This window comes from Mirounga angustirostris, unplaced genomic scaffold (genome assembly GCF_029215605.1).
Source record: "Mirounga angustirostris isolate CCGP_5_RB_7025 unplaced genomic scaffold, mMirAng1.0.hap1 SCAF_5, whole genome shotgun sequence".
Classification (NCBI taxonomy): Eukaryota; Metazoa; Chordata; class Mammalia; order Carnivora; family Phocidae; genus Mirounga; species Mirounga angustirostris.
In genome coordinates, this window is record NW_026991713.1 from 172,665,173 (window position 1) to 172,690,696 (window position 25,524).

Here is a 25,524-nt window from a genome sequence, read left to right on the forward strand (position 1 = left end):
AACTTTTTAAAAAGACAAGAAAAAGAAGAAGGTTAAGTGACTTGTCAGTTACTTATTGGCCTACCTGGGCCTAGAATTCCAGGGATGACTCTCATCCATTTAACCCTTGGGGTGGCCATGTGTATGGAAGCCCAGGAACGGGACACGAACCTCCACCTGATCACATTAGTACAGCCCATTGGATCAGTTTAGCAGGTAATGGAGTTATCACCTTGGAAAGTATTTTTAGAAAGTGGGAAAAGTTAGGTGGGAAATCAACTTTGGTGGGAAGGGGGAGCAGGAGAGCTGGGCAGACCCTGGAGGGAGGGCAAGGGAGAGGGGCCCCCATGCCCAGCAGACCTTAATATTCCCTGCAGCACTTTATAGTTACTATAGGACTTTCACATCCTGCACTTACCTGGTTCCTTACAGGGTAGAACAGCAGGTGGTTTCTATCTCCGGGGGGAGGGGACGTGCTCAGGAGTTAAGAGCCTGGACCACCAGCTCCTTGGGGTGGGGGCAGTGCTCCAAGTCCACACTTGGCTGTCCCTCCCACCCTTCCTCCACCCACCCGGTTTAGCAATGGGTGCAGAACCATGTATGCAGATCCTCAGGACGTGCGTGGGTGCAGAGGTCTGTGTTCATGTGCTGAGGGGGGTGGGTTCGTGGGTGTACCTGGAGTCTTTCTGCGTGCTGCCCTGCGGGGGGCCTTGTTGCCTGCCGGCCAGCGGCTGAGCGTGAGCTGAGCCCACCCGTGCACCCGCGGGACGAGGCTACTTTGTGCCCCCGGGGAGCGGTGGCCCTTCTGGCCGGTCTTGGCCTGGCTCCGCTCCCTTTAGCCTCTCTGCTTCTGTCCCCGGGTGTCTCCTTGCACCCCCATCTGCAAGGGTTTCCAATTTCCTCCATCAGTTTTTCCGACCTGGTCCCCAGGGCACTGCGTGCCCTTTCCAGTAGCTCTGACTTATCTGGCAGCGGGAGGTCAGGGGAACGGGATTAGTTTGAGGGGGCGGCCCCTGGAAGAGGGAGGTCTGCGAAAGCGGGGGAAGGAGAGGGGGGACCAGGACAGAGCGTAGAGGTGCCGGGGGCGTGGGGCGATAACTCAGCCAGCAGTCACCCCCTCCATCAAAACCCAAGGCACCTCCCACCTTTAGTCCCGCTGCCCAGCCGGGACAAGGGGCGGAGTCTCGTCGGCGGGACTTGAGGTCACCCAGCTGCGCCCGCTCCCGGGCCCGCACGCCGCCCTCCCCCCCCCGGCACCTGCTCTCCGCCCCCCCCGCCCCCAGGCCGCCCCGAGTCCACTCCAGATCCGGGCCGGGTTTCCTCCGCGCCACTAGGGTCTCCGCCCCTCGGAGCTGCGGCCCGTGCCCAGCAGAGCGTCGCTGCGGGAGGCAGCCCCCGAACCCCGAGCCTCCCGGAGCGCGCGCCCGCGTGCGGGACTGAGCCGCGACGCAGACCCCACACCCGCACTCCAACTCCGAGCTGGGACTGCTCCGGTCCCCGCGCGTCACCCGAACTCGACCCTCGGGGCTCCGAAGTGACCCCTCTCCCGGCACCGTTCGCTGTCCGCGTGGCCGGCCCGGCTCCGTGTCTCGGCATCCCGGCCCGGGCTCCGCATCCGGCGAGGTAGGGGGCCGCGGGCCTTGGGGGCTGGGGGCTGGCGTGCTCCTCCTCCACGGAATGGGGGCAGCAGAAGGCCACAGCCCCCCAGGGCAAGACAGCCGCTGCGCCCCCTACAGCCCTACCCCTCCGGGTCCGGTGACCTAGATAACTGGGACCGGGACTTTGCCTAGATGTTCAAAGGCACTTTTCCGTCCGTCATCCCTCCCCCCACCCCGTCGCCATTGCGTTCCCACCTGTCCCCAGAGCCTGGCGCCCACGGGGACCCCTGCCAAGTAGGCAGCTTCCTTCGGAAGCTCTCCGCCTGCCGCCCCCACTCCTCACTCCTGGAAAGGGGCAGAGGAAAGATTGGGGAAGACTCTCCAGGACAGCCCCCTAATCCATGGCTGTGGCCCTGGGGCATCCCCCACCGCTCGTTGGTCTATCTTCCTCATCCCCTGCATCTGCCCCATTTCATCTTGACTCCCCTGCCTCTGTTCCCGAGGTCTCTATTCTCTTCCAGACTCTTTTTCTGGCTTTCTCCTCCCCTTGACCCCTTCCCCCTTCGCCCACCGTGGGGAGAAGGAGGTGTATCGTTGCTTTCTATTTAGGTCTCCCTGGGGAGGGCGTGCAGTGCTAGGACTTTTTTGGCATCCGCTGGACCCCGAGTCACGAGGTGTCATGTCTGTGTCTGGTATCTGTGCCTCCTCCCACTCCTCTCTCCCATCCTCTCCTGCCCCACACCTCCCTGTCCGCCTTTGTCTCCTTCCTGCCTCCCTTCCTGTCCTTTTTGCTCTCTTCTTTGGGCGCTTTGTGTAGCTTTGTCTTTGTCTCCGCCTCTCCGCTCTCTGCTCCCTCTGCTCCCTCTCCTCCCTCTTCCAGCTCCGAGAAGCTGTCGACCTCAAGGGCATCAAAATTTCAGGTGTGTGGGGCGCGGTGGAGGTGGGGTGGGGGCCTCCCAGCATGCCCAGCGAGGACTGTAATCATCCCCTCCCGGAGTGATCATTCATATTTATAAGATTGAAAGAATGGATCCAAGGATGCGGGGATATGGAGGGCAAGGGAAACGCTGCCCCTCTTCCTGGAGCTGGGTCCAGGAGATGCCTGAGCTACATCTCCCACAGTGCCCTGGAAGCACAGGGCTGCCTCTGTCTAGACACCTTATGGGAATGATAGTTCAAGGAGCCAGGTTGGAGGGCGCTATTCTGAGGGAATAGGTGTAGAGGAGTGCCCAGAAAGAAAATGAGAGAGATGAATTTGCAAGCTCTTCCTTCTTTCCTGTGACCCCCTTACAAACAACCTTATCCAAGATGTAGGTAGATGCACCCTTTGGAAAGAGTCTCCCCCATCTTGAAAGTGAAGGAGGGTAATGGAAGCCTAATGTCTTGAATTAGTTGGATGTGTCCTTGTCTACAAGTTTCTCACATTCTGTCCCTTTTGGGGGCAATGGGGAGTTGCTGAGCTCAGCAGAGAACTACCAGCTAGTATTTTTCAGGGACCCGTGAACAGCTGGTGAGTTTGCCTGGAAATGTAGATGGAAGCCACAAGCTAACTTGTTCATTTCCTGAGACCCATCATCCCCAGAGCCTGCCACAAGGAATCTGATGCTTGAGCTGGCCCCAGGCTTGTTGTTGGCATGGAAGTGCTGACAGTGGGGGGAGGGCACTGGGGTTTCCTCCCAGCATCCCATTTCTGGTTCTTAGCCTTTAGTACTTGGGACCTTTGACTCCTGCCAAGGAAGGACCCAGTAATTCCTATCCTTGCTCTTCAGCCTGGGCTTGGAGATCCAAATACACCAAAAAGAGGTCTCCCCCACTGGCCGGGGAGCCAGGAAAACTTAAACTTTAGCCTGGCTCGATCCAAGCTGAGTCACCTTAGGCCAGATCTTAACCTCCTTGGGTGTCCGTTTCCTCATTGTGAAAGAAGTGGGTTGAACCTGAAGGTCTCTGGTGGCTCTAGCAGGAGCTCTAAGATCCTCTGAGTCTGGCTTCCCCTCTTCTCTGATGATATTGGCCTGATGCTGTCTTACCTCATCCAGGTAAGGATTACCTGGGAGGGCCTTAGACAACAGCATCAGGCTGAAAAGAAAGAGGGAAATGGGGCTCTTGTTTTGAAGCTTTAACTGTATAGCAAGCATGCTGTGTTTATGTAAGCTATGTTTGTGACATGGAAGCTAAGACCATCCCTAAACTCCTTGGTGTCATTGTTTGTCCCCTCTCCCAAACCTAGGTCATGTTCTTGTTAACAACAACAAAACAACCAAACCAACATGATCCCCCACAAAGTAGCTGATATATGTGTCTCCTGGGATGTTGGTTAATGAGGCTTAAGGTAGGTTATGTGAAGGGACTATTATAACTGGCTGAAAGAGAGGAAGCGGATTTAATTGGTTGATCTGGTTTGTCTGGAGAAGAGAGGTCTGGAAATGAAGAGTCATTAGGACTTGGGGAGGGGGCTTTCTCTTGGCCCTGGCTCTGGCAGGGAAAACAGAAGAGCTGGAGGCCAAACGGTGACAGATCCAGAGGAGTTAACCCAAAAATGAGAATAGGAAGGACACAGAAAATCTTGAGTAGGAGGTAGGGTAAGAATTACAGGAAGAATTTAGAAAGAAGAACAGAGGGAGAGAGAAAATCAGAAGAGACTCTCTGGAGGGAAGGTAAATGGAAGAGGGGCATAGGGGATCTACGTGACATTCTGTTTGCAGGAGCTCCAACAGAGCCCTTTCCCAAATGATCATCTGGCCCTAGAGTGGAGCCAGGTCTCCCTATGGAGAAGGAGGAAGGAGGAAGGGAAAGGCGGGTTTGATAAGCCTGGGAGGAACGACTTGAAATTTTCTCATGTCCGCTCTGGTTTTTGTTTGAATATATGTGTCAGAGGTGGGAGTGGAGGGTACTGGAGTGGCAATAGGGGGAAGATCTGGAGTCTACACCCCCCTTTGCCCTGGGATTGTGACTGGCAGTGGTAGGAAGGGGGGATTGAACCCTCTGTTTTTCCCAGGGACCCCTTTTGTAGGGGGAGTGGAGATGGTGGTTTCTCATGTTCTCACAGAGGTCTTGGAGAGGTGGGGGGACCCTTTCAATTTTTGACCCCTCCAAGGGCCTTCTGCCCCTTGTCTGGGTCCCTGGGAGCAACTGGGGGCGAAGGAGATCTCGGGACAGTGTCTGAGGAGCTCATGGGGTTCCTGATTTGTGACTGCTGAGGTCCCAACCCTGGAAGGGTTGGGAGCTCTGGGAGCTGGTCGGAGCAGGAGGCCCTGTATTCCCAGGGTCTGTGTGGAGAGCAGAAGAGAAGGGGTATTTGTGGAGGAAAGGGCTGTGGGGACTGGGTGTGTAGGGGGCCCCATGTGGAACCAGGGGCTCTGACCACAATACTGGGTTGTCTTTTTTCTGCAGGGTAATGAAGTTGGAAGCTAGTTGTGCTGCCAGCTCAGAGGTCCCTAAGCCTGAAAAGGAGGCTGAGCCAGATGCGGAGCCGTACTCAGACACCCGGCCACAGGAGGCGGCTGCCAAGTCCAGATCTGGATCCGGGCCTGAGGCTGAGACCAAGACCCTGGGGGCTGAATCGGGGCCTGAGGCCAAGGCCAAGTCCTTGGGGGCCAACCCCAGGTCCGGATGGGGGCCTGAGGATAAGGCCGAGCCGTTGGACTTCGTGGTGGCACAGAACGGGAGTTTGAGGAGGTGCTGGCCATCTCTGGGGGCGTCTACGGTGGCCTCGACTACCTTCTCAGCCTCTACCACAGCCGGCTCCGGGATCCCGACGGCACCTTGGTGCTGGCCAAGCATAACGGAGTGGTGAGACCGTGGGCCCTGCTGAAAAGGGGGTGAAGCTACATTTGGGTGACTGGGATCTTAGGAAGGAGACGAGGCGAGGCTCTCGTCCGGATGCTGAAGAGTGGGTCTGCTTTGGAACCAAAGAGTAGGGCGTGCGGATCCAGGGGCCCAGCCAGTGAGCGTAGAACGGAGGATGTGTAGTACTTGGAATAGCGGAGGAACCGGAGGGCGGGACTGGGGACAGCTTCGGTCTTTGAAGATTCATTTGAGTTTCTGGGGGCAGAAGCATAAACAGAAAAGAGCAGGCAAGAGAGGGTAGACTGGAGGTGAGAGCAAGAGTGGGGTCAAGACCCCCGAGTGGACTGAACTCTCGCACAAAGAGCACCCGGAAGCGGTGAGCGGCACAGGCTCCGAGAGGGGGTCGGGGCGTAGCTAAGAAGCAGCGGGGGCGTGGCAGGGGCTAGGGGGCGTGGCAAGCTCCTGGGGGTGGAGCCAGGGAAAGGGGGTGTGGCGATCCTCAGGGACCTGGTGCGAGCCGAGCTGGAGCATCTCAGGAAGTGGACGGAAAAAAAAAAAAAAAAAGAGGTGGACGAGACCCGGACGAATGGGCGTTCTGCCGGCTCTGGAATTCGAGACCCGAGTGCTGAGGCGATCTCCCTGGGCAGGCCCGGGTCTGGCCTGGCGCCCGGGGTGGTGACGACGGAGTGCTCAGCGTGTGGGAAGAGGCGAGTCCTGTGAGCCGAGAGCCCCGGCAGGGGCGGAGGGCCCCCTAACCGCGTCAGTCCGCAGATCGCGCTGGAGTCGGTGCACGTGATCGACGCCCGGGAGACCGCGCTGGTGCGGGGGCTGCGCGTGGCGTCCTGGGAGCGCGGCAAGGGCGTGGCGCGACAGCACCCGGGGGTCAAGGTGGCACAGGTTCACCCGGGACGACCAGCTGGGCCCCCGGGAGCTGAAGAAATACCGCCTAATCACCAAGCAGGTGAGAAGGACTCGGGAGGTCAGCTAGCCAGGTGTCCTCCCCCCTCGCCCAGTCACCGGCTTGCTTTCTCTGCAGGCTCTGCCGAGGGGGGGCGCGCGTGAGCCCAGCCCCGGACTCCCAGTCCCGACCCAGACCCTTTTGCCCAGGGGCAGTCAAAAAGCTCCCGACTCCCAGCCGTCAAACCCTCAGTCCTTACTCCAGATGGCTGCGGAGCCCAGGCGTCCGGAGTTCCGTGACCCTTCCTCTCCTCTATTGATTCTGCCTCCCTTCAGGGACCCAAAGATCCTAATCTGAGGCTTTGTCCTTTCCCTCCGCTTCCCCTATCCTACCGACTGATCTATTTCCCACCCTTCCCCTCCCCTCGGAGACCCAAGGCCCCACACTGAACCCGCCCCTCCTTGGGGATCCAGGCACATACTCCGAGGCCTCGCCCCTGGTTCCTCCATGCTACCTTCGGGGGGCCGGGGGCAGGCTTTCACATACCCCACTCCACCTGGCCCGGCACGGTTGGTCCTCCCGAGGGGCCCTACTGGGATCCCGTAAGTGTGAATGTGGGAGTGAAGACGCCGAGAGGCGCTGGGCTCTCCAGGCCTCCGCGCCCACCCCGCGCTCACCCCTGAACCCCGCGGTGCTGCGGGTCTCTGGCACCTTCTCGCGGCTGCCCACCGAGGCCGTATCGTCGGAGGCTGGTGGCGACGTGGCACGCCTCCTGCTGTCGCCCTCCGTGCAGCGCGACGAGCTTCCGGGCGGGACCGTCATCCAGGACGGGCAGCCCTACCGGCCGAGGGAGAGCAACCCGCGCCTGCTGGCGGCCAAGGGCCTGGAGTGGCGCGTGCACAGCCGCGCGTGCCCGCGCGTGCTCACGCTGTGCACGCGCGCCTTCCCCATCCCGCAGGGCGGTGACTGCACGTGGCGCTACCTCAACATCAACGCCTTCGGCAGCGATGGCGTGCAGGTGCAGAGCCAGCTTCTGTGGCACCTGCAGCGCTAGGCCCCGCGCCTCGCCGGCCTCATCGTCCTGTGCCAGCTTTTCCTAGAGCCCCAGTTATGGTCACAGCTGGCTGACTTCTGCCAGGCCGGCTTGGGGCTCGAGCTGGTCAAGGGTTATACAGAGCAGTACCTGCTGGAGGCCGACAGCTAGGGCCTCTCCTGTCGGAGGGGAAAGAAGCAGCACTTTAGATCTGCCCTCGGGCGCTGATCTCCAGAGAGCCCTGCCCGCCACTGTTTGCAAGCTCCGCCCCCTCCCCCTGCGCTCCGCGGCGGGCTCTGAAGCCCAGCCTTCCTCGGAGCGCCCTCCCTAACCGTTTTACCCTTACTTCTCGGTCGTCCATCCTGCCTCTAGCGCGCCCAGAAGCTGTTGCCCACGCCTTGATCCGAACCGCCGGGTTTGGGGGAGGCCCTTGCGCTGCTATTGTCCGCCCTTTCCCCCTTTACTGGCCAAAGAATGGGTTCCTTCCCAGGCTTCAGAGCCTTTCCTTGTCCGTCGCCCTGGCCTGACAGTGAACTCTGCCCTTCCGGGCTTCTCCCTTCTGCCCCCTCGTGGGTGGAAGCGGACAGAAGGGTGTGCTATGCCCAGCTGCCCAACACGCATTACTTTTCTTGCTCCCGCCCTTTCTCAAACTCTCAGGGCTTGCCCGGCCCTGCCCTCCTTGCCTCCCTCCCAGCCTTCTGTGCTTCTGCGTCAGTGTCCTCTCCCTCCTTCTCTCTGTGCACCCATCCTCCTCCTCCCTGGGCCTCCCAGACACTTAGCTCCTCTCATGGTCCATTTGTCTGCTCCTCCATTCCTCTTCCCCGTGACCTTTTCATCACCCACCCTGTGTGCAATACGGTGAGAGAGGCTGTCAATGTCCTAGAATTATAATGCCCTGTTGACCCTCCGGTGTCGCATCTTTCCAAGCCTGCCCCCTCTGACGGGTTTCCTCCAACTTTGCACCATGTTGCTATTTCAGAGGCCCCCTTCCCATGCCCCCAACCAGTGGCCTGAACTGGGCCGTGGACCAGGGGGTTTGGGCTGGAGAGTTTGGTGTGGGGAGGGCAGATCCCTCAGCCCAGTATGGGGCTGTCTTCCGGTTCTAACCAGGCTGCCTTCTGGCGCCCCTGGAACCCCCACCTCCAGATATTTCTGGACATCCCTCCCTTCCTCGGGTTTCTTTATGCTTTTTGGACTTTGACAGTTTTCTATTTGAATGCAAGTAGTAACAGCTGCAATTGCTCAGCTGTGGATCCTCACATCTTCCACAGAGGGAGGAAACAGAGGCTCGCAAAGACCAAAGTGCCTTCCAAGTCACTCAAAGTAGCTGGGAGCCCGGCAGGGACTAGAATTCAGGTGTCCCACGCCCCGAGCATGCCTCAGAACCGCACTCCGTGTGACCGTGAATGCTTGAACTTGTCGTTGGTCGATGGACAGTCGGCGGGGATTTGTTGACAGCAAGCACAGGGGTCGCTGGGGATGGAGTCAAAGACGTGGGCAGAGGAGGGCGCCTGGAGGTGGAAGAAGGTGGGCAAAGAGGACAGCCGCTGCTTCATCACCTCCCCCAGTCCCGGAGGCTGGTGGCGACGTGGCACGGCTGTGCGGCACTGCCTTGCTTGGCTGCCTTGGGCGCCTGGCCACGCTGCCACCCTCCCTGTCGCTTCAACCGCCGCTGTATTGCAATAAAACGGACCCTTAGCCCTCCCTCTGTGTCTGTTTCACTTCTCAGTGGGGGAGGGGTGAGACGCATTATCCGCCCCCTCTCCCTTCCCCAGCAGCCTGTATTAGAGAGGATCTCTAAGCCCTGTGGCAATGGGGCTAATGACTTCCTGGAGCTGGAGAGGGCTGCTGGCCGCGGCTGCCCCCACCCCCACCCCAGCCAAGCGGCAGAAAGAAGCGGTTGCTCAGGAGCGAGGAGGGCAGCTGCGCGGCGCCCTGGCAAGCCCGGGTCTCTCTTTCCCCTGGACCTGGGAGTCCGCTGCTCCCCCAATTCTATGGGCTTCTCTCCCAAGTTCCCTTTGGCATCCAGGACCGGCCTCCCTCAGCCCCACAATCCAGGCGTCTAACTCCCGGCTCTCGGCTCTCTTGGCCAGAGCGCTCGCTTTCCGGATTCCTGGGTGGGCACCGCGCGGAAGGGGGAGGAGGTGGAGGGAGCTTGGGCGCCGCCCCCCCGGGAGCCGAGCTCCAGAGCGCCGGAGACTGCGATTCCGAAAAGTAACACGCGGGGGCGCCAGGACGCGCGGACGCAGGCGAGGCAGCGCAAGGTGGTTTCCGTCCGTGTGAGTGTGTCCATGGGCGTCTTTGTGTGTCTGCGTTTCTGTACATGTGTGTACGAGTCACAGGGTGTCCGGGTGGGATGTATTCGGGACAACGTGCCTGGTGTACCCCAGAATCAGGTACTCCAAGTGGCTTTTTGATGAGGAGGATGCTTGATATGTTACTATGTATGTGTGGATGGGGAGGTAGGCAACTGTGTATCGTCGTGTGTGCAAGGCGTAGCCTGTGAGTCCCTGAAACCGCATCTTGGATTTTTGAAGTCACATTCCTTCAGGATCCCTCCCACCATTCCATGTAAAAGGAACGAGGGCTCTCAACGCAAATCTCCATTACCCTGGTCCCATCTTCAGCATGTGTCTGAGTGACACTGCCAGGCTAGGTGTGATACTGTGTTTGTGTAAGTGGGTGTGTCTCAGAATATCAGTGTAACTCTGAATAACAACAGTATGTTTGTGTGTGACAGGTGGATGTTGGAGGAGGCTGGGTCAGAATTATGAAAATACACAATTCGCTTTCTCTGGTTAGTTTGTGGATATCACCTTCGTGGCGTGTGTGTTTTCCCTTCTCAGTCTCTCCAGAAGCTGTCTCTCTTTGTGTCTCCCCTCATCTCTGTCTCTTTCTCTCTCATTCTCTTGGTGACTCATCTCTGCGGCTTTGCCCTCCCCCGGCTTGCTGGGTCTCCCATCCCCCACTCAGGAGTGGGTGGGGGTATGAGAGAATGGGACCCTGGAACTGAAAATCAGGGTGAGCACCCCTTTCCTGTTACTCATCATTCCCAGACCCACCAGTGGCCCCCAGCCCCCTCTCAGTCCCCTCCCCAGGACTCCCCACTCTACTGAACAGGGCTGGTAAGGGGATAGGGCAATGATGCTTTTTAATGGGGCCATTTTTAGGGGGACCCTCAGCACCTTCTTTCAGTTCAGAGTGGAGACCCCTGCCCCTCTCATAAAGTGCCCCCCTCCCTGCCTGTCCCCCCATCGCTGATGCAATGAAAGGCTGCAGAGGTGAGTCACCGGTTGGGGGGAAGGGAGAGTTGGGGGGATGGTGAGCTGCGGGGTCCCCAAGCCCCTGCCCTCTTTTTCTCTTCCAAACCTTCTCAGGGAAAAGACACAGTACTCTGTCCACCCCCCTCCCCTGGCTTTCCAAATCTTCAGTTTGGATCACTACTCCATTGGACCCCATCTTCTCCTGCTGCCCTCTTGGAGAGTATGAGAGATTCAGAAACAAAGACAAAGAGAAGGATTTATACTAATAACTCAGCAAACACCAGGCATCCCCTCCAGGTCCCCATCTCAGCACTGGCTTTTCTAGCTCTGTCTCTCCATTCTCTCTCTTTCCTGCCATCTCCTTCCTCTACCGATTCCAGGCAACTGTCCCCAGTCCAGCTCTTTTCCAGAAGCCCCTAGAGGCAGCAGGGTATGAAGGGCACAGCACATCTCTGAGAGGTGGGATGTGTGTGAATGAGCAGACCCACGTAGGGAACTGAGATGAAGACAGGCAGAAACAGACCCAGAGATTCAGAGTCCATGTAGACATGATCTGGATTGTGTTATCACCAAGCCTATTGCTGTGGATGCCCTGGCTTGGTGCCCACCTCCCTACCTTGCTGCCCCCCTCCCTCCCTTACCCCATGCTGACTGAGATTCTTGGGATGTCAGGGTCTGAGAAGCTCCCCTGGGCTTCTGGGCTGAGTGGAGGAAGGAAAGGGTGAAGAGTTGGGGAAGAATGGAAGAATAGAGGAACACTCTGAAAACAAGGGGGCAAGGACCTGAACTTGCGGGCAGCAGATGAGTGGGTTTACTGTACAGAAATCTAGAGATAGTGAATGTGGGGGAGGGGCAGGCAAGATCAAAGACACAGAGACATCTACATAACTTGTAACATAAATCAAAAAGCAGGGAAGGATTCAGAGAAATGCACAAAGACGCATGGGTACACACACACACACTATTGACACAGCAAGCCAGGCTCACTTTTCAGACACCAGCAGGTGCCCAGACTGGATGCACTCAAAGTCTCCCAACTACACAGGTATACAGACACTCAGAAGGATCGGAACCCACACGCACTCAATACTTATACAATGACATCTGGAAACAGGCAAAAAAACATGGCCACACAGATTGCAAGAGAAGATTTCATATTTAAAGTGGAACACTATCATGCCCATCCACTCTATCTGATTAAATACACAATTGGTCTTCCAATTCCCTTTCTCCCCCCTCCCATATGTTTCATTAAACTCTGCACACACACAAACCCACATGCACACATATGTACATGTGCACATAGGTGTGTGTGCACATATACAAGCCCACAGGAACACAAACCGTTTCTCTAGGTGCCTGTCTCCCCTCATCTTACACTTAGTTGTTAGCCCCATCAGCCTCTCAGTCTGCCCCCCTTGGCTCCTTCCCTCCCCTCTTCCTTCTCTCTTGGATGGCTTCCCCTCCCCCCTCCAGATGTCTGAGCCATCTCTCTGATTCATCCTCCTCGGGAAGGTAACGTGACCCCCTCCCCATTCCACTGCTCACAGTAACCAGGCTGGGAAGATAAAGGGGAGAAGAAGAGGAGGAGAAAGAGGAATGAGGGGGAGCCCCCAGGTTAGGCAGTGGTCCTAGATAATACTGTGTGTAAGGGGTGGGGGGCGAGGCACAGCCTTGGGGTCTGCTGCCCCCTCCTCTCTCTGCTTTCTTTGGTATTTCCACAGTCACCTTGGTTCTCAGTGCTGTGTTGGTGGTTTTTTTTGTTTTTTTTTTTTTCTCCTTTAGCCTGTTCCTTCTACCTGTTCCAGATTCCTTCTTTCCTCCCTCCCTCTCCTGCTCCCATCTCTTCTCTCTTTCCTCTCTCTACTCCTCCCCACCTCTTTCCCTGCAGAGCTGATGGGCTTTCTTCTGGGAAAGTCGAGCCACTGATGGAACCGAGAAGCCACTGCTGGCTATAGAAGAAAGCACGTGAGTGAGTGTGTGTGTGTGTGTGTGTGTGTGTGTGACAGAAAGAGAGAGAGAGAGAGAGAGAAGGAGGGTCAGTGTTAGGAAGAGATGAGGAGGGGGTTGAGGACTGTCTCTGAAAGAGTCTCTGAGCCCCTGACAGACAGCCCTGATCTCGGTTTCCAGAGTCTTAGGGTGCGGGTGCCCTGCGTGTGCCCACAGGCACCCCTTGTGTCCGCAGTTCTTGTGTGTCTGGCATGTGTCATTGTCACTCCCCCCTTTCCCTGCCCACGCCCCCGCACAGCTCTTTGCCTGCACCGCAGCCCCCTCCAGCCTCCCTCCTCCCCTTCATTCCTGCAGTGACTGCTCCCCTTGCCTTCCTCCCTTCTCCCCTGCCCCCTCCCCATTTCCGTCCTCCCCCCACCCCCGCCCACGAGCTGGTCTCCCTTCACTGGACCCGGCTCGCTGATGGATTCTCTTTGCGCAATCTGTGCGTCATCGCCCCCCCCCAACCTCTAACTGTCCAAGCCCCCAACCCCAACGCCTCTGGCAGGAGATACGGACGAGGGGTCTGGTGGTAGAGAGGGGCTATGTCTGACGTTGCACACCCACACCCACCCCTCTGCAACGCGTTCAAACCTTCCCTTTAAGCAGTGGAGAGAGCTGGAGTTGAGTCACCCCCCCAACCTGCGCAACCCCCTCCCCACCTGGTCTGCTCTCGCCCTCCAAACGTCCTTTGGGGGGAAGCAGAGGGAGGGAAAGAAGCAGGAGGAGGGTGGGGGGGAGAGGTGGGCTGACAAGGGGCAAGCCGGGCCGCCAACATACGCTACAGAGTGAGCTGGACAGAAGGACAGACACACCTTTTTCTCCAAACACGCACCAACTGTGAACAGACACGACATAGAGGCACACACATCCTCAGTCTTTCCCCTTTCTTCCGACTCGGACCCTTTCCAACGGGATTACCAAAACCGCAAGATCCACCCATCTGCCCCGGCCCAGGGCCGGCACCCCGCACCGCAGATCCACGAACAGCGCCCGCAGGCGCGCAGATCCGTCCCTCCTCTCTCGGGTTCACGCCGTCCTTGGGTGTGTTCCCCGTGGACCGTGCGCGCGGTCCGGAGATGGGGAGTCCAGCCCCTTCCTCGGCTTTGGAATCCTTATCCTCCCCCCTCCCCAGTATGGATCTCCTACTGATGCCCAGTCAGACTCTGGGAGTGCCCCCATCCTATTCGGCTCAGCGACGCGGGCTCCCGCAGCTGCAAGTTGCTCTGTAACCCACCCTCCCGCCTTGCAGCGTCTCTGCATCCACCCTTCCATTCATTCTCCCATTCATTCATTCATCCTTTTCTCCTCGTCCCTCCTTCATTCATTCATAGCCCCCTGCCCCGCCCGCCCCGGCGATTTCATTCATTCATTCATTCATTCATTTCCCCGGTGCTCGGCTAGCGCACGCCCCTCCAGCCGAGGCTCCCGGCGCGCAGGCGCGGGCCGGGAGAAGAACACCTTCTCCAATCACTGGGCTGCCCCCCACCTCGAGGCGCCCGCCCGCTTCCCCATGAATGAACATTGACGTCAATGGGGCGGGGCGAACCCACGTGACCCCGCGCTCTCCCCTTTATAAGGCGGCAGCGGCGCGGGCGCTGTCCAGCGTGCTGAAGCCGGAGCGAGCGAGTCGCCCAGAGCCGCGCGGACCCAGCTGAGCCCAACCCACTGGACGCCAGAACTCGACCGTCGCTCCTATCCCAGCCACTGCTCGGAGCCGAGGCGGACGCGTCCCGATCTTCCCCTGTCCCCACCCCGCCCAGACCCTCCTCTCCACCTCCCGCATCGTGACACCAGCTGGTAAATACTCCGCTGTCCATCCCTCAAACCCTCGGCAGCCGTGGGCGTGAGGGAGGGTTCTCTCTCCTCCCGGATGGGGCTATTAAAAACACAGCGGGGAGCCCCCGGTAAGGGTCCCTGGTAAATGGGGGAGTCGCCGCTTTTCTCTTGCTGCTAAAGTCGCCCACGCACCATCCGGGGAGTCCTGTGGGGAGGGAGCAGAGATTTTTTTCCCCTTATCTTAGCTGCTTAGTACGTGGGCGCTGGCAGTGAGATGGCTTAGGCAAGGGGGCGAGGAGGCACTGGGGGGAGCGAGGGTTGCGGGCGTTTTCCCATTTACACGACTCCAGAGATCGGCACAACATCTTTCTCCTTTGCTCCTAAACGTCCCTCTTCTGGGTAAGGTTATTAGGGGGATGAGGGAAGCCCTGGATTTCCTGATTAAAGATGGGGGAAGGGGATATAGAATCAGAGAGCGGAAAATTCTTACAGAAACCCTCTTTCTTTGGTCCCTTCTATTTTTCACAGTCTCCGGCAGTCCTTTGGTCATGAAATCGCTCACGTTGCCGGCTTCCACCCTCTTCTGCTTCCTTCTACTGATCAAGGGGTTGGGAGCAGCGCCCCCGGGGCACCCTGAGGCGCAGCCACCTCCCCTCAGCTCTGAACATAAAGAGCCGGTAGCTGGGGACGCAGTGCCCGGGCCGAAGGATGTTAGCGCCCCAGAGGTCCGAGCCGCTCGAAATTCCGAGCCTCAGGAGGAGGGAGAGCTTTTCCAGGGCGTGGATCCCCGGGCGCTGGCCGCGGTGCTGCTGCAGGCTCTTGACCGCCCGGGCTCGCCTCCGGCGCCCGGCGGCTCCCAGCAGGGGCCAAAGGAAGAAGCAGCAGAAGCTCTGCTGACCGAGACCGTGCGCAGCCAGACCCACAGCCTCCCGGCGCCAGAGACCCAGGCACCTGCGGCCCCGCCTCGCCCTCAGACTCAGGAGAATGGTCCCGAGGCTGGCGACCCCTCCGAAGAGCTCGAGGCGCTAGCTTCACTGCTCCAGGAACTGCGAGATTTCAGTCCGAGCAACGCCAAGCGCCAGCAAGAGACAGCGGCAGCAGAGACGGAAACTCGCACGCACACGCTGACCCGAGTCAACCTGGAGAGCCCCGGGCCGGAGCGCGTGTGGCGCGCTTCCTGGGGAGAGTTCCAGGCGCGCGTCCCGGAGCGCGCGCCTCTGCCACCCCCTGCTCCCCCGCAATTCCAGGCGCGTATGCCCGAGAGTGGGCCCCTTCCTGAAGCCCACCAGTTCGGGGAAGGAGTGTCCTCCCCCAAAACACATCTAGGTGAGGCATTGGCACCCCTATCCAAAGCGTACCAAAGCCTGGGTGCCCCTTTCCCCAAGGCGCGCCGTCCGGAGAGCTCACTCCTGGGCGGCTCTGAGGCGGGGGAGCGCCTGCTACAGCAAGGTCTGGCGCAGGTAGAGGCCGGGCGGCGCCAGGCAGAGGCCACACGGCAGGCCGCGGCGCAGGAAGAGCGGCTGGCAGACCTCGCCTCCGACCTGCTGCTCCAGTATTTGCTGCAGGGCGGGGCCCGGCAGCGCGGCCTTGGGGGTCGGGGGCTGCAGGAGAAGGAGGAGGAGCGAGAGAGCGAGAGGGAGGATGCGGAGGCGGAGCAGGAGAGACGCGGCGGGGCGGAGAGGGTGGGGGAAGAGGATGAGGAGGCGGCGGAGGCGGAGGCAGAGGCGGAGGAGGCGGAGAGGGCGCGGCAGAACGCGCTGCTGTTCGCAGAGGAGGAGGACGGGGAAGCCGGAGCCGAGGACAAGCGCTCCCAGGAAGAGATGCCCGGCCACCGTCGGAAGGAGGCTGAGGGGGCAGAGGAGGGCGGGGAGGAGGAAGACGACGACGAAGAGATGGACCCTCAAACGATCGACAGCCTCATTGAGCTGTCCACCAAACTCCACCTGCCAGCGGACGACGTGGTCAGCATCATCGAGGAGGTGGAGGAGAAGCGGAAGCGGAAGAAGAACGCCCCTCCGGAGCCGGTGCCGCACCCCCGGGCCGCCCCCGCCCCCACCCACGTCCGTTCCCCGCAGCCCCCGCCCCCTGCCCCCGCCCCCGCCCGAGACGAGCTGCCCGACTGGAACGAGGTGCTCCCGCCCTGGGATCGCGAGGAGGACGAGTTGTTTCCCCCCGGGCCCTACCACCCTTTTCCCAACTACATCCGGCCGCGGACACTGCAGCCGCCCGCTGCCTCGCGCCGCCGCCACTACCACCACGCCCTGCCACCTTTGCACCACTATCCTGGCCGGGAGGCCCAGGCGCTGCGCGCGCAGGAGGAGGCAGAGGCGGAGGAGCGCCGGATGCAGGAGCAGGAGGAGCTGGAGAATTACATCGAGCACGTGCTGCTCCGGCGCCCGTGACCTGCTCTGGTCTCGCCCCCGTGCGCCGCCGGTGCGCGCTCGGCCACCCCCCTCCGTGTTGCTCCTCTCCCTTCTCGGTGTTTGCATGCACCCCAGTCCCGCCCCTGGACGCCTCCAGGCCCCGCCCCCGCCCTCGGGTCGCCCCGCCCCCGGGCTGCGCCGGGACCTGTCCGACCGCTTCCCGGATTCGAAGCCCGAACTCCCCAAACTCACTCAAGGAGGCCCCCCGGGGCCACCCCAGGCGGGCGGGCGGTTTGTGCGAATCCCCTCCCCCCACGGGCCTCTGTCCCCACCTAGTCCCTCTCGGGACGTCCCCGTCCAAAACCGGAAAAAGCTGTTCCAGTTAATTGTGTGAAGAAGTGTCTGTCTCCTGCCCTTTGGGCCTCCCAGGAGCCTCTCCACCCTCTCCAGATCGCTGTGAATTTACCTATTCTTTCCCTTCTCTGTTGTAAATACCCCTCACGGAGGAAATAGTTTTGCTAAGAAATAAAAGTGACTATTTTATTAGGACTTTGTTCTCCGTTATTCACCCGTCCCCTTGGGCCTGCGTGGTCCTTCCCAAGGGGCGGTGAGGGAAGCGCCAGCCACAACACCCATCTCCTCCTGTTCAAAAGCCAGGGTGGTGGAACCACTTTCAGCCGTATTTCAGAGTAGAATATGGCCCGTATCTATGAAGAAAGCCTAAATTCCACTTGCAGCCTAGGGGTGGGGGTGGTGGTGGTGGTGGTTAAAGTCATTGGTCCCCAGGGTGGGGCAGCTCCAGTCCACTTAGAAGGCTCTTCTATCCATGATCCTCCAGCCACTTAGGTGGCTCCTCACAGCCCCTGTTCCAACCTCACCCACCTGCCTCCCTTACCTGCCCCCTAAATTCCCTGGTCCTGTGTACTTCACAACAAACAGGGAGGAGGGGCCTCCAGCTACAGAAACACCCTGCTTTTAGCCACTCCTCAACCCTGTGGTAAGCATACAGGGTTGGCTATACCCCTGAACCCCTGATTCCTCTCTCCAAATAAAACTAAACCAGCTGAATGAAATCTTCCACAAAGAATCCTCCCAGGAGTGAAACCATGTCCCCAGGAGTTGCTCCTCCCTGGCCGAAGGCAGCTCGGGGAGCTGGAGGCACCATGTTCAGAGAGGCACTGAGCTCACAAATTCATCTGGAATAGGGGTGCCAGATAAAGTACAGGACACTCAGTTAAATTTTCACTATAGATAAACAACCAGTGTATTTCCATAGGACACGCTTATCCTAAAAATATTCATTATCATTCAAATGGCACCGGATGTCCTCTATTGTTTGTTTGTTTGTTTTTTCCCTTTAACTCTGGCAATCCTAGTCCCCTCCTGACTGATCCCAGGAGCCTTTCCTTCCTTCACAGAGCCTAAGCAGGCAAAGTCCAGAAATGCTTTTCCTTTTATTTCAGAGGAAAGGAAATAAAGTCAGACACTTCCCACACCCCACCCCTTAGCTCCTGCCTCACCCAGAACATGGAGTGAAGGAGGGACAGTCTCCCATAAGCCTGCCCTTCCCCCATCCCTCACTTCCCTCGAAGTGGCAAGGTTAGAAAAAAATTAACTATGTTCTTCCTCCCCTGGCACTGGACAGAGTCCCCACTGCAGCCAAGGAGGAAGAGGGTAGATGAGGGGAAAGGCCTTCCCTCTCAATACTCAGAAATTCCCCCCACCCCTACCCCAGGCAGAGAAGCTGCCCTGGCTGGCTACTGGGGCAGGGTGGAGGTAGGTTATGGGGCAAGGGAGAAGAGAAGAGCCCTGAAAACCTTTTCCCTTTAACCTGACGTATTTATATATTTACAGTTATAAGGAAGGGGAGCAAGTCTGGGATAACATTAGTTCTTCAAAGGCAGGGAATGAAAGCCAAATAGCACCCCCATTTTGGTCACATTTTCCTACCCCCTAGCTCCTAAAACCTTCGTTGGGGAAAGGGGAAACAGGAGATAGAGGTAAGGGAAGGAATGTTTGAGGGTCCTGAGCCCACAGCTCACTCCAGGAGAAGGTGAGGCAGCAGAGGAGGGGCAGCTGGGTTCCACCAAGAAAAGGGGTACTCATGCCCTGCCTCTCCACCAGCTCCCCATATCTCCACGGTGCCCAGGCGGGGTGGGGGCTATGCCAGACCCATCTCCTCCAGCACACTGCGAGGCGACTCATCCTCCTGAGCCAGAGACACCAGGAGAGGCAGACAGGGAATCGGGGGGGGGGGGGGGGGGCAAGACAAGGACAATCACGAGTGGGCGGAACACAGAGAGACACGGGGAGGGGGGAGAGAAAAGCCAATGTGAGCTCAAAGCTGGAAAAGTCTCCAGTCCCCAGTCTCCAGGGACCACCCCCCAGAGCCAACGGTGGCAAGGAGGGGGTCCAGGTTGAGTCCGCCACCACCCAGAGAACCCAAAACCAGAGCTTGGGGAGCAGGGGGCTCAGTCTCTGAGGGGGAAGGGAGGGAAGCTGGGACTGGGGGGTGGGAAACGCTTGCTGGAGGCTGGGGGTGCCAGATGGTTGGGTCCTTTGATTCAAAGTGGGGGCAGGGAGTAATAAGTTGGCATCAGGTCCCTGAGGGAAGGTGAACCAGACTGCAGAGAAATGAGTCATTAGGGTCTGAGCAGAGCACTAGTAACGGGGGTGGGTGTGTGTGCCAGGGCATGTGTGTGTGAGTGTGTGAGTGTGTGTGTGTGTGTGAAGGGGAAGTTGGACCAGTGAGGTGGCAAGTTCAATTCTGCCCTTACTCCTACTGCAGCGATGAGCCCCCATCTTTCCCCCTCCTCAGAGCCAGCTCAGGCCAGCTTGCTTGTCATTGCAGATTCTGGTGACTCATCTTCCTGCACCAAGTCTCAGCAGTGGCACAGCAGAGAGGGGGCAGGCAGTAATGGGGTGAGGGCGGGGGCGTCAGATAGCAGGAGAACCAACAGCCAGGCACCCTCTACCCCAACCCCCAAATCCCCACAGCCCTTTGCTTCTGAGGAGCAGAGACTTTTGAGTGTGTCTGTGTGTGTTTAAAAAAAAAAAAAGGGTGGGGGGACACATCAGGGAAAAAAGAATTATCTATCGTGTGCCCCTCTCCAATTCCCTGAACAACCCTAAATGCCAAGAGAAGTATGGGACCAAGGAGATCTGGCTTGGTCTTGGGAGAAGGAGGGAGAATGGGCACAGGCAGGCTGCCTGCCACCCCGACCTCCCACCCTGAGCAGTCAGTCAGTGCTTGAGGGCAAGCTGGCCAACCGGGCACCGTGAGGGCCAGACGCCACAGGGAGGGGGGCCCCCTTGGTGGCCGGAAGGGGACAGCTGTGGCTGGCAGGCAAAGTGTCCAGGGAAGGAAGGGCCCCCTCTGCCATGGTACTCTTCCTCCTCCTCACTGCCCCGGGCCCATACCTCCTGCAGCAGGTCGGCCTGCTCGATGGCCTTCAGCACACTCTTCTTGGAGGTGTCCTGGACATCACCGCCCATCAGAAACTCATCCAAGATGAAGTAGGCCTTCTCAAAGTTGAAGATGATGTCCAGCTCACACACCTGGGAGAACGGGGAGAAGGCAGAGTTGAATGTCAAGGGGCATTTCCACCCGACCTGCACCCCAGCCGCCCACCTCTTTTCTTCTTATGGCTCCATGGTCTTCTTCCTGACCACTGCTCCCACCTCAGGCTCCTGCCCCAGGCCTATGAGCCCCTGAACCCCGAGGTTTAGTACTCAGTTTGACTTTTCCTTCTCCTTCTCTTGCCTCTTTCTCTGTGAACATGAAATATGAGTTGCCCTAATCTACCCTTGACTGTGGTTCCTGCTGCCTTCCCCCCAAAATCTGTGCACTGTTCCCACCAGCGGCCAGGCTAGCCTCCCTCCCTGGGCGCTACTGGGCAGGGAAGGAGGAGATTCTGGATCACAGGTGGAAAGACTTGATTGCCAAGCACGGCTCTGCCACCATGCAGCTAGATGGAGAGGACATTTCATTTCTGAGTCTGGTTTCTCTTCTGAAAATTGAGATAACAACACCTACTCACAGGATAAAATGAGGAGCAGGCACAAAAGCCTGAAAGCACTTTGTAAACTGTTAAGTGGAATATCAGTGATGGAATTATTACTTTTCCCCGTCTAAGATCTGAGCTGACTGTCCATGCCTGGGCTATACCCCTGATCAGTTAATCCCGACTTGCTGGGCATGGGACCCAGGCATCACTAATTAAAAAAAAAAAAAAAAAAATCAACTCCCAGAAAATTCCAATGCAAAGTCAAGGTCAGAAGCCACTGAGAAAATCTGAATGTAGTCTCCAACCTTCTGTGGGACATCCAAACTGAGCTCTAGATGGACTGATGGAGTGGCCGATTCCGGTGCGTACCCCCTCCCCGGGGCTGATTAAGGGATATGGTTAATAGGCTTAAGGCTTAAACAGGGGAATTAATTACTGTTCTCACTGCTCCAACTTCGCCTCTCCCAGATCTTCCTGGCAGCGACGGGAAGGGTCCCAGGGTTTGGTAGAAAGAGGGGACTGCTGAGTATGGACAGGGTGGGCGGGGAGACTTACGCTGCCGAAGTACTTGTCCAGGAGTTCCACATACCGGTGGATCAGCTCCAGCGTGATGAGCTCATTGTCTTGGCCCTCGATGGCGCAGCAGAAGTAGAGGCTGGCATATCTGAGGGCAGGGGCACACGTGGGGTTGCTGGAGGGGCTGCTGGGCCTGCTTCAGGACCCAGGTGTTGTGCACCCAAACCTCCCATTTCTCCTCATTCCCAGTGCAGGGCCTGTGTCCCTACTGGACACAGGCAGGGTAGCCCCGGGGTATGCAAATAGTAACAACTCGCTCTGCCTCTTGGCAGTTCTCACAAGACAGAGGCAAACACGCAAGCTCTTTCCCTCTTGTCCTCTGACCTGTTCAGTTTGACTCAGCAAAAACCGGAGCCAACTAATCCACCTGCTCAGAGAAGGAACTGGCCGGGGTGTGTGTGTGTGTGTGTTTGGGAGAGGTGGGGTGTGTGTGTGTGTGTGTGTGTGTGCGCTTGTTTGGGGAGAAGTGGTGCCGGATCTATAACTGTTGAATGAGGCTGCAAGGGACATGTGTGATGGACAGGATAAGGCCTTGGCGACAGAGGTAGGTACGTCAAGTAGGTGTCAGGCATGAGCGAAACAAGTGGGGAACCAGAATTTCTTCCAAGTAATTTTGGAAAGTAAAGGAAGCTGGAGTTCATCACTGCCCTCCAGAGGTCCTTAGCTCCCAGTTCTCCCTGACCTTATTGTTCAGCCATTTGAACCCACTGCCAGACCCCCATCCAGCAGGATCCAGACAGCGTGAAAGTAGGTGGCGAGTCACCTCTTATAGACGACTTTGAGATCCCTCCACTCCAGGAAGCTGCACATCTTGGGCTTGCGAGCCAGAACAACCTGCATAAGCTCCCGGACCATTTTCTTTCGCTCCTTGTCTGATGTGGCCAGGTACCATTTCTGCAGCCGCAGCTTCCCCTGCCGGCTGAACAGCAGCATGAATCGCATCTAGTGGCAGGGGGCAGAGCTGAGGGTCAGAGATTTGGTTCTCTGGGTTTGTTTACTCCAGAAACACAGCCACAGAGCGTTCCACAAATGCTTCTAACGCTTCTCTACTCACAGCTCCCACTAGCTCAAAAATCAGCCCTTGCTGTCAACTCTGGGTATTCCCACCAGCAGGTGCCTTTCCCTCTGGGGCAGGTCAGAGCTTCGGAGTCTGTCATTTAGGTTCAAATCCTGGCTTGGGTAGTTGAGAAATTTGCCTCGGGCGATTATTTTATGTCTCAGGGCCTCAGTTTCCTGGTCTGTAAGATGGATGTAATAAAAGTACCTACGTGTTTGGAGGGATTAAATGAGTTGATATATGCGATTGTGCCTGTCACATGGTAAGCACTAGAACACATTCAGTGTCACTACTATTATTCCTTCACCTCCTGTTTCCTACCTCTGTCTTTCAAAGGTCAGTAAAATGCCTAGTACAGGGGCAAGCAGCTCATAGCTGAAGTCAAAGAGATGTCTGCTTTCTTCTGTGGTCCTTCTATCCACCATCATGGTGAAATGGGGTATTTTGTCTCTCTAGAAGCTACCTCAAATCTCCACCCCATCCTAGCCATACACGCTTGCTGATGTCCCCAATGCACTGCCCTCCAGTGCCAGGCGTATGCCCAGGGGTAAATTCTACCCTCTTCTCTCCTCAGCCATCCAGGCCTCTGGCCACCAGCAGTCCTCTCTTTTTGATTCCTTTTAGGGTGCCTCCTGCTGTGCACCCCTCCCCTCCAGATACCAGGTGACCAATTTCCCTTTCAGTTCCTTGGTTAGGACACGGCCATCCTGCGTGGTTCCTGGAGCTTTGTGGAACAAAGTGAATGCTGAATAGAGTGGGGAGGAGTGCAGAGCCCTCAGTACCCCGTGCACCCCCAGTTTCCCAGTTCCAGGGAGTCCAGTCTACACCCTGGAGTTAGCTCCTTCTCCCTGCAGTTCTCCTCTCCCTGGGCATTACCAAGGGCTGGAATCCGTGGGTGTTTGGAACAGTACTTGTTTAGTAGGCTAAATCAGAAATCAAGGGGGTTTGGTGGTGGGGAAGGGGACACGCTGCTTAGCGTGGCGGGAGGGCAACAGAGGGGCGCAAGGGAGCACTGCGCCTCTGAGATTGGGGGGCGGGGGAGCGGGAAGCCAGCAGGAAGACGGAAGGCCTGGGCTCCGGAAAGAGAATGGGATGTGGGGCGGAGAGCCAAGAGCACGGGAGCCGGGGATCCGAAGCCTGGGTCCTGGAGAGCAAGACCTCGAGCCCACTTGGCTTTCCCACCTCACCCCAGCCTGTAGTAGAGCAAGGCGATAAACCGAGGCAGGACGTCCACTCCTCGGACCCGGAAACTCTCCCCTCCCACACACCGCTCTCCCCGCGGGCCGCCGTTCCTCTGGGCTGCACCGGAACAGAGGGTCTTGGTGACCCGCCAACCCCGCCGCCTCCCTTCGCCGGCAGGCCCCCGCGCCCCCTCTTCCTCGGGCGACTTCCCTGCGGCAGTGATCGGGACCCCCTGGACCGCCACCCGCGCGCTCCCCACCCCCCCGGCTGGCCCACCCGCCCGGGACGGTCCCTCCGCCCCCTAGTCAGCCCCCTCTCGCCCCACATATGCGCCCCCTCCCCGCCCCTTCTCCCTAAAGCCATTTCCAGCTGTTCTTCCTTGCGAGGCCGGCTGGCCCACCGGCCCGGGTAAGTGGGGCCTCTGAGGACCGGAGGAAGAGAGGGCGGCCCTCACAGAGGGCGGCCCCCAAGGACCCCCGCAGGTGCAGCCCACGCCCCTCGGTTCCCCCTCCCCTCCCTCTCCGCACAGCCTACCATCCTGCAGCCTCCGGCTCGGCGCGTCCCTCTTCGGCCACCGTACGCGCCAGCTCCGCTCCCTTTCTTACCCTATCTCCTCCTTCCCTCCCTCTCGTTTGAAGCCCCGCCCCGTCCCGCCCAGGCTCGGAGGCCCTTCGAGTGGAGTACCGCGCAGGCGCCAGCGCTGCGGGGCGCGCGGGCGGGGCTGGAGGCGGAGAAGCGGAAGCCATGGCAACCAGGTCCTCGACTTCAGCTTTGAGTAGCTCTGTCGTCATGGTAACAAGGCCGTCTGGTGGGCCTGTTGGAGGATGGGGGAGGAGGACAATGAGGTCCTCGCGCTTCGGAACCTTGGGGGAAAAAGGCGGGAAAAGGGGTGAGAGGTGGAGGGGACGCCTATCGGAAGCAGGGAGGACTGCTGGAGGGGCGGGGGCGATGGAGAGGGCGCAGGGTGGGAACTGGATGTAGGGAAGGAGTCCTGACTTGAGGACTTGAGGAAGACTAGACAAAGCGTTGGGGGGGGGGGGGGCTGACATGAGACAAGTATGGGGCCCAAAATAGATATGTACTGAGAACCTGCTAGATGCGGCACCCGCCAGAAGTAAGGGAAATGTGTAGGTAATGAGGGAGATGTGAAACAAAAGAGAAAAGGAGGAGCTGATATGAAAGTGATGTGAGGAAAAGGGGGAGGAGCATGAATGAAGGCGAAAAGGGAAGAAATAAAGAGCATCTTAAAAGGGTAGCACGGGTCGAAACTGAAAAGGGACAGATGTAACCTGGACACAAGTGTAAAGATGAGGCTGTGAATTAGAATACGGGCTTTTCCATCCACCGCGTGCGTATGTGCGCATGCGCGCCTGTGCAGGTGTGTTTCCTCGCGGTCGAGTGACGCAACTGGGACGTTGGGATACGAGAAAACCTTCCATTTTGTCTTGTTGAAAATGATGCTATTATTTTTTGAATAGCACTTAGAGCTATTGTTGGTAAGGCCTTACCCGTCTCCATTTTATGTTCTTTTTTTCTTACTCTTGGATATGGAAGGAATATGCTGTCGTTGCAAGACAGGGGGCCTAATCCACCTGGGATAGGGTCTCGTCTCTGACCCTTACTAGATGTGTGGCTTCAGGTGAGTCATTTAGCCCTCAGTTTCCTTATTGGAAAACTGAGGATGGGCATACCTGCCTTGCAGGGCTGTTTTGAGGATGTACAGAAAGTATCTGGCACATGGTCAACACAGTCAACACTCGATATCGCTTCTCACTTTCTCCCTTTCTCAACTTCTTTCTTCTACTTTTTCTTTTTCTTTCTTTTTTTTTTTTTTTAATATTTTATTTATTTATTTGACAGAGAGAGACACAGCGAGAGAGGGAACACAAGCAGGGGGAAGTGGGAGAGGGAGAAGCAGGCTTCCCACAGACCAGGGAGCCTGATGCGGGGCTCGATCCCAGGACCCTGGGGATCTTGACCTGAGCAGAAGGCAGACGCTTAACGACTGAGCCAT

General features: G+C 58.1%; 3 protein-coding genes across 5 annotated transcripts; 2 read left to right on the top strand and 1 right to left on the bottom strand.

Moving 5' to 3' along the window:
• Positions 1–1,011: 1,011 nt before the first annotated feature.
• Positions 1,012–7,465, top strand: NAT16 (N-acetyltransferase 16 (putative)). Its single transcript, XM_064593204.1, is given in 7 exon segments — positions 1,012–2,497; positions 3,805–3,906; positions 4,968–5,227; positions 5,230–5,366; positions 6,135–6,257; positions 6,259–6,324; positions 6,896–7,465. Coding segments are annotated over 5 exon segments (1,152 nt in total). The 5' UTR covers positions 1,012–2,497; positions 3,805–3,906; positions 4,968–4,971.
• A 1,117-nt stretch (positions 7,466–8,582) lies between these two features.
• AP1S1 (adaptor related protein complex 1 subunit sigma 1) lies at positions 8,583–24,160 on the bottom strand. Of its 2 annotated transcripts, none has more exons than XM_064593203.1 (5): positions 24,045–24,160; positions 22,035–22,213; positions 21,251–21,359; positions 20,109–20,246; positions 8,583–8,805 (listed from the first exon to the last, which is right to left on the bottom strand). In XM_064593203.1, exons 1-5 carry the CDS (start codon positions 24,045–24,047, stop codon positions 8,674–8,676), a joined length of 561 nt encoding a protein of 186 aa, XP_064449273.1. In that variant the 5' UTR covers positions 24,048–24,160; the 3' UTR covers positions 8,583–8,673. The 2 variants fall into 2 exon arrangements, with proteins under 2 accessions (XP_064449273.1, XP_045731592.1); XM_045875636.3 differs by lacking the exon at positions 8,583–8,805 and adding an exon at positions 18,126–18,897 and having other exon boundaries at positions 24,045–24,159.
• VGF (VGF nerve growth factor inducible) lies at positions 14,139–17,217 on the top strand. 2 transcript variants are annotated; one of them, XM_045875635.3, is made up of 2 exons: positions 14,139–14,346; positions 14,854–17,216. In XM_045875635.3, exon 2 carries the CDS (start codon positions 14,874–14,876, stop codon positions 16,725–16,727), a length of 1,854 nt encoding a protein of 617 aa, XP_045731591.1. In that variant the 5' UTR covers positions 14,139–14,346; positions 14,854–14,873; the 3' UTR covers positions 16,728–17,216. The 2 variants fall into 2 exon arrangements, with proteins under 2 accessions (XP_045731591.1, XP_064449271.1); XM_064593201.1 differs by lacking the exon at positions 14,139–14,346 and adding an exon at positions 14,405–14,453 and having other exon boundaries at positions 14,854–17,217.
• Positions 24,161–25,524: the final 1,364 nt, after the last annotated feature.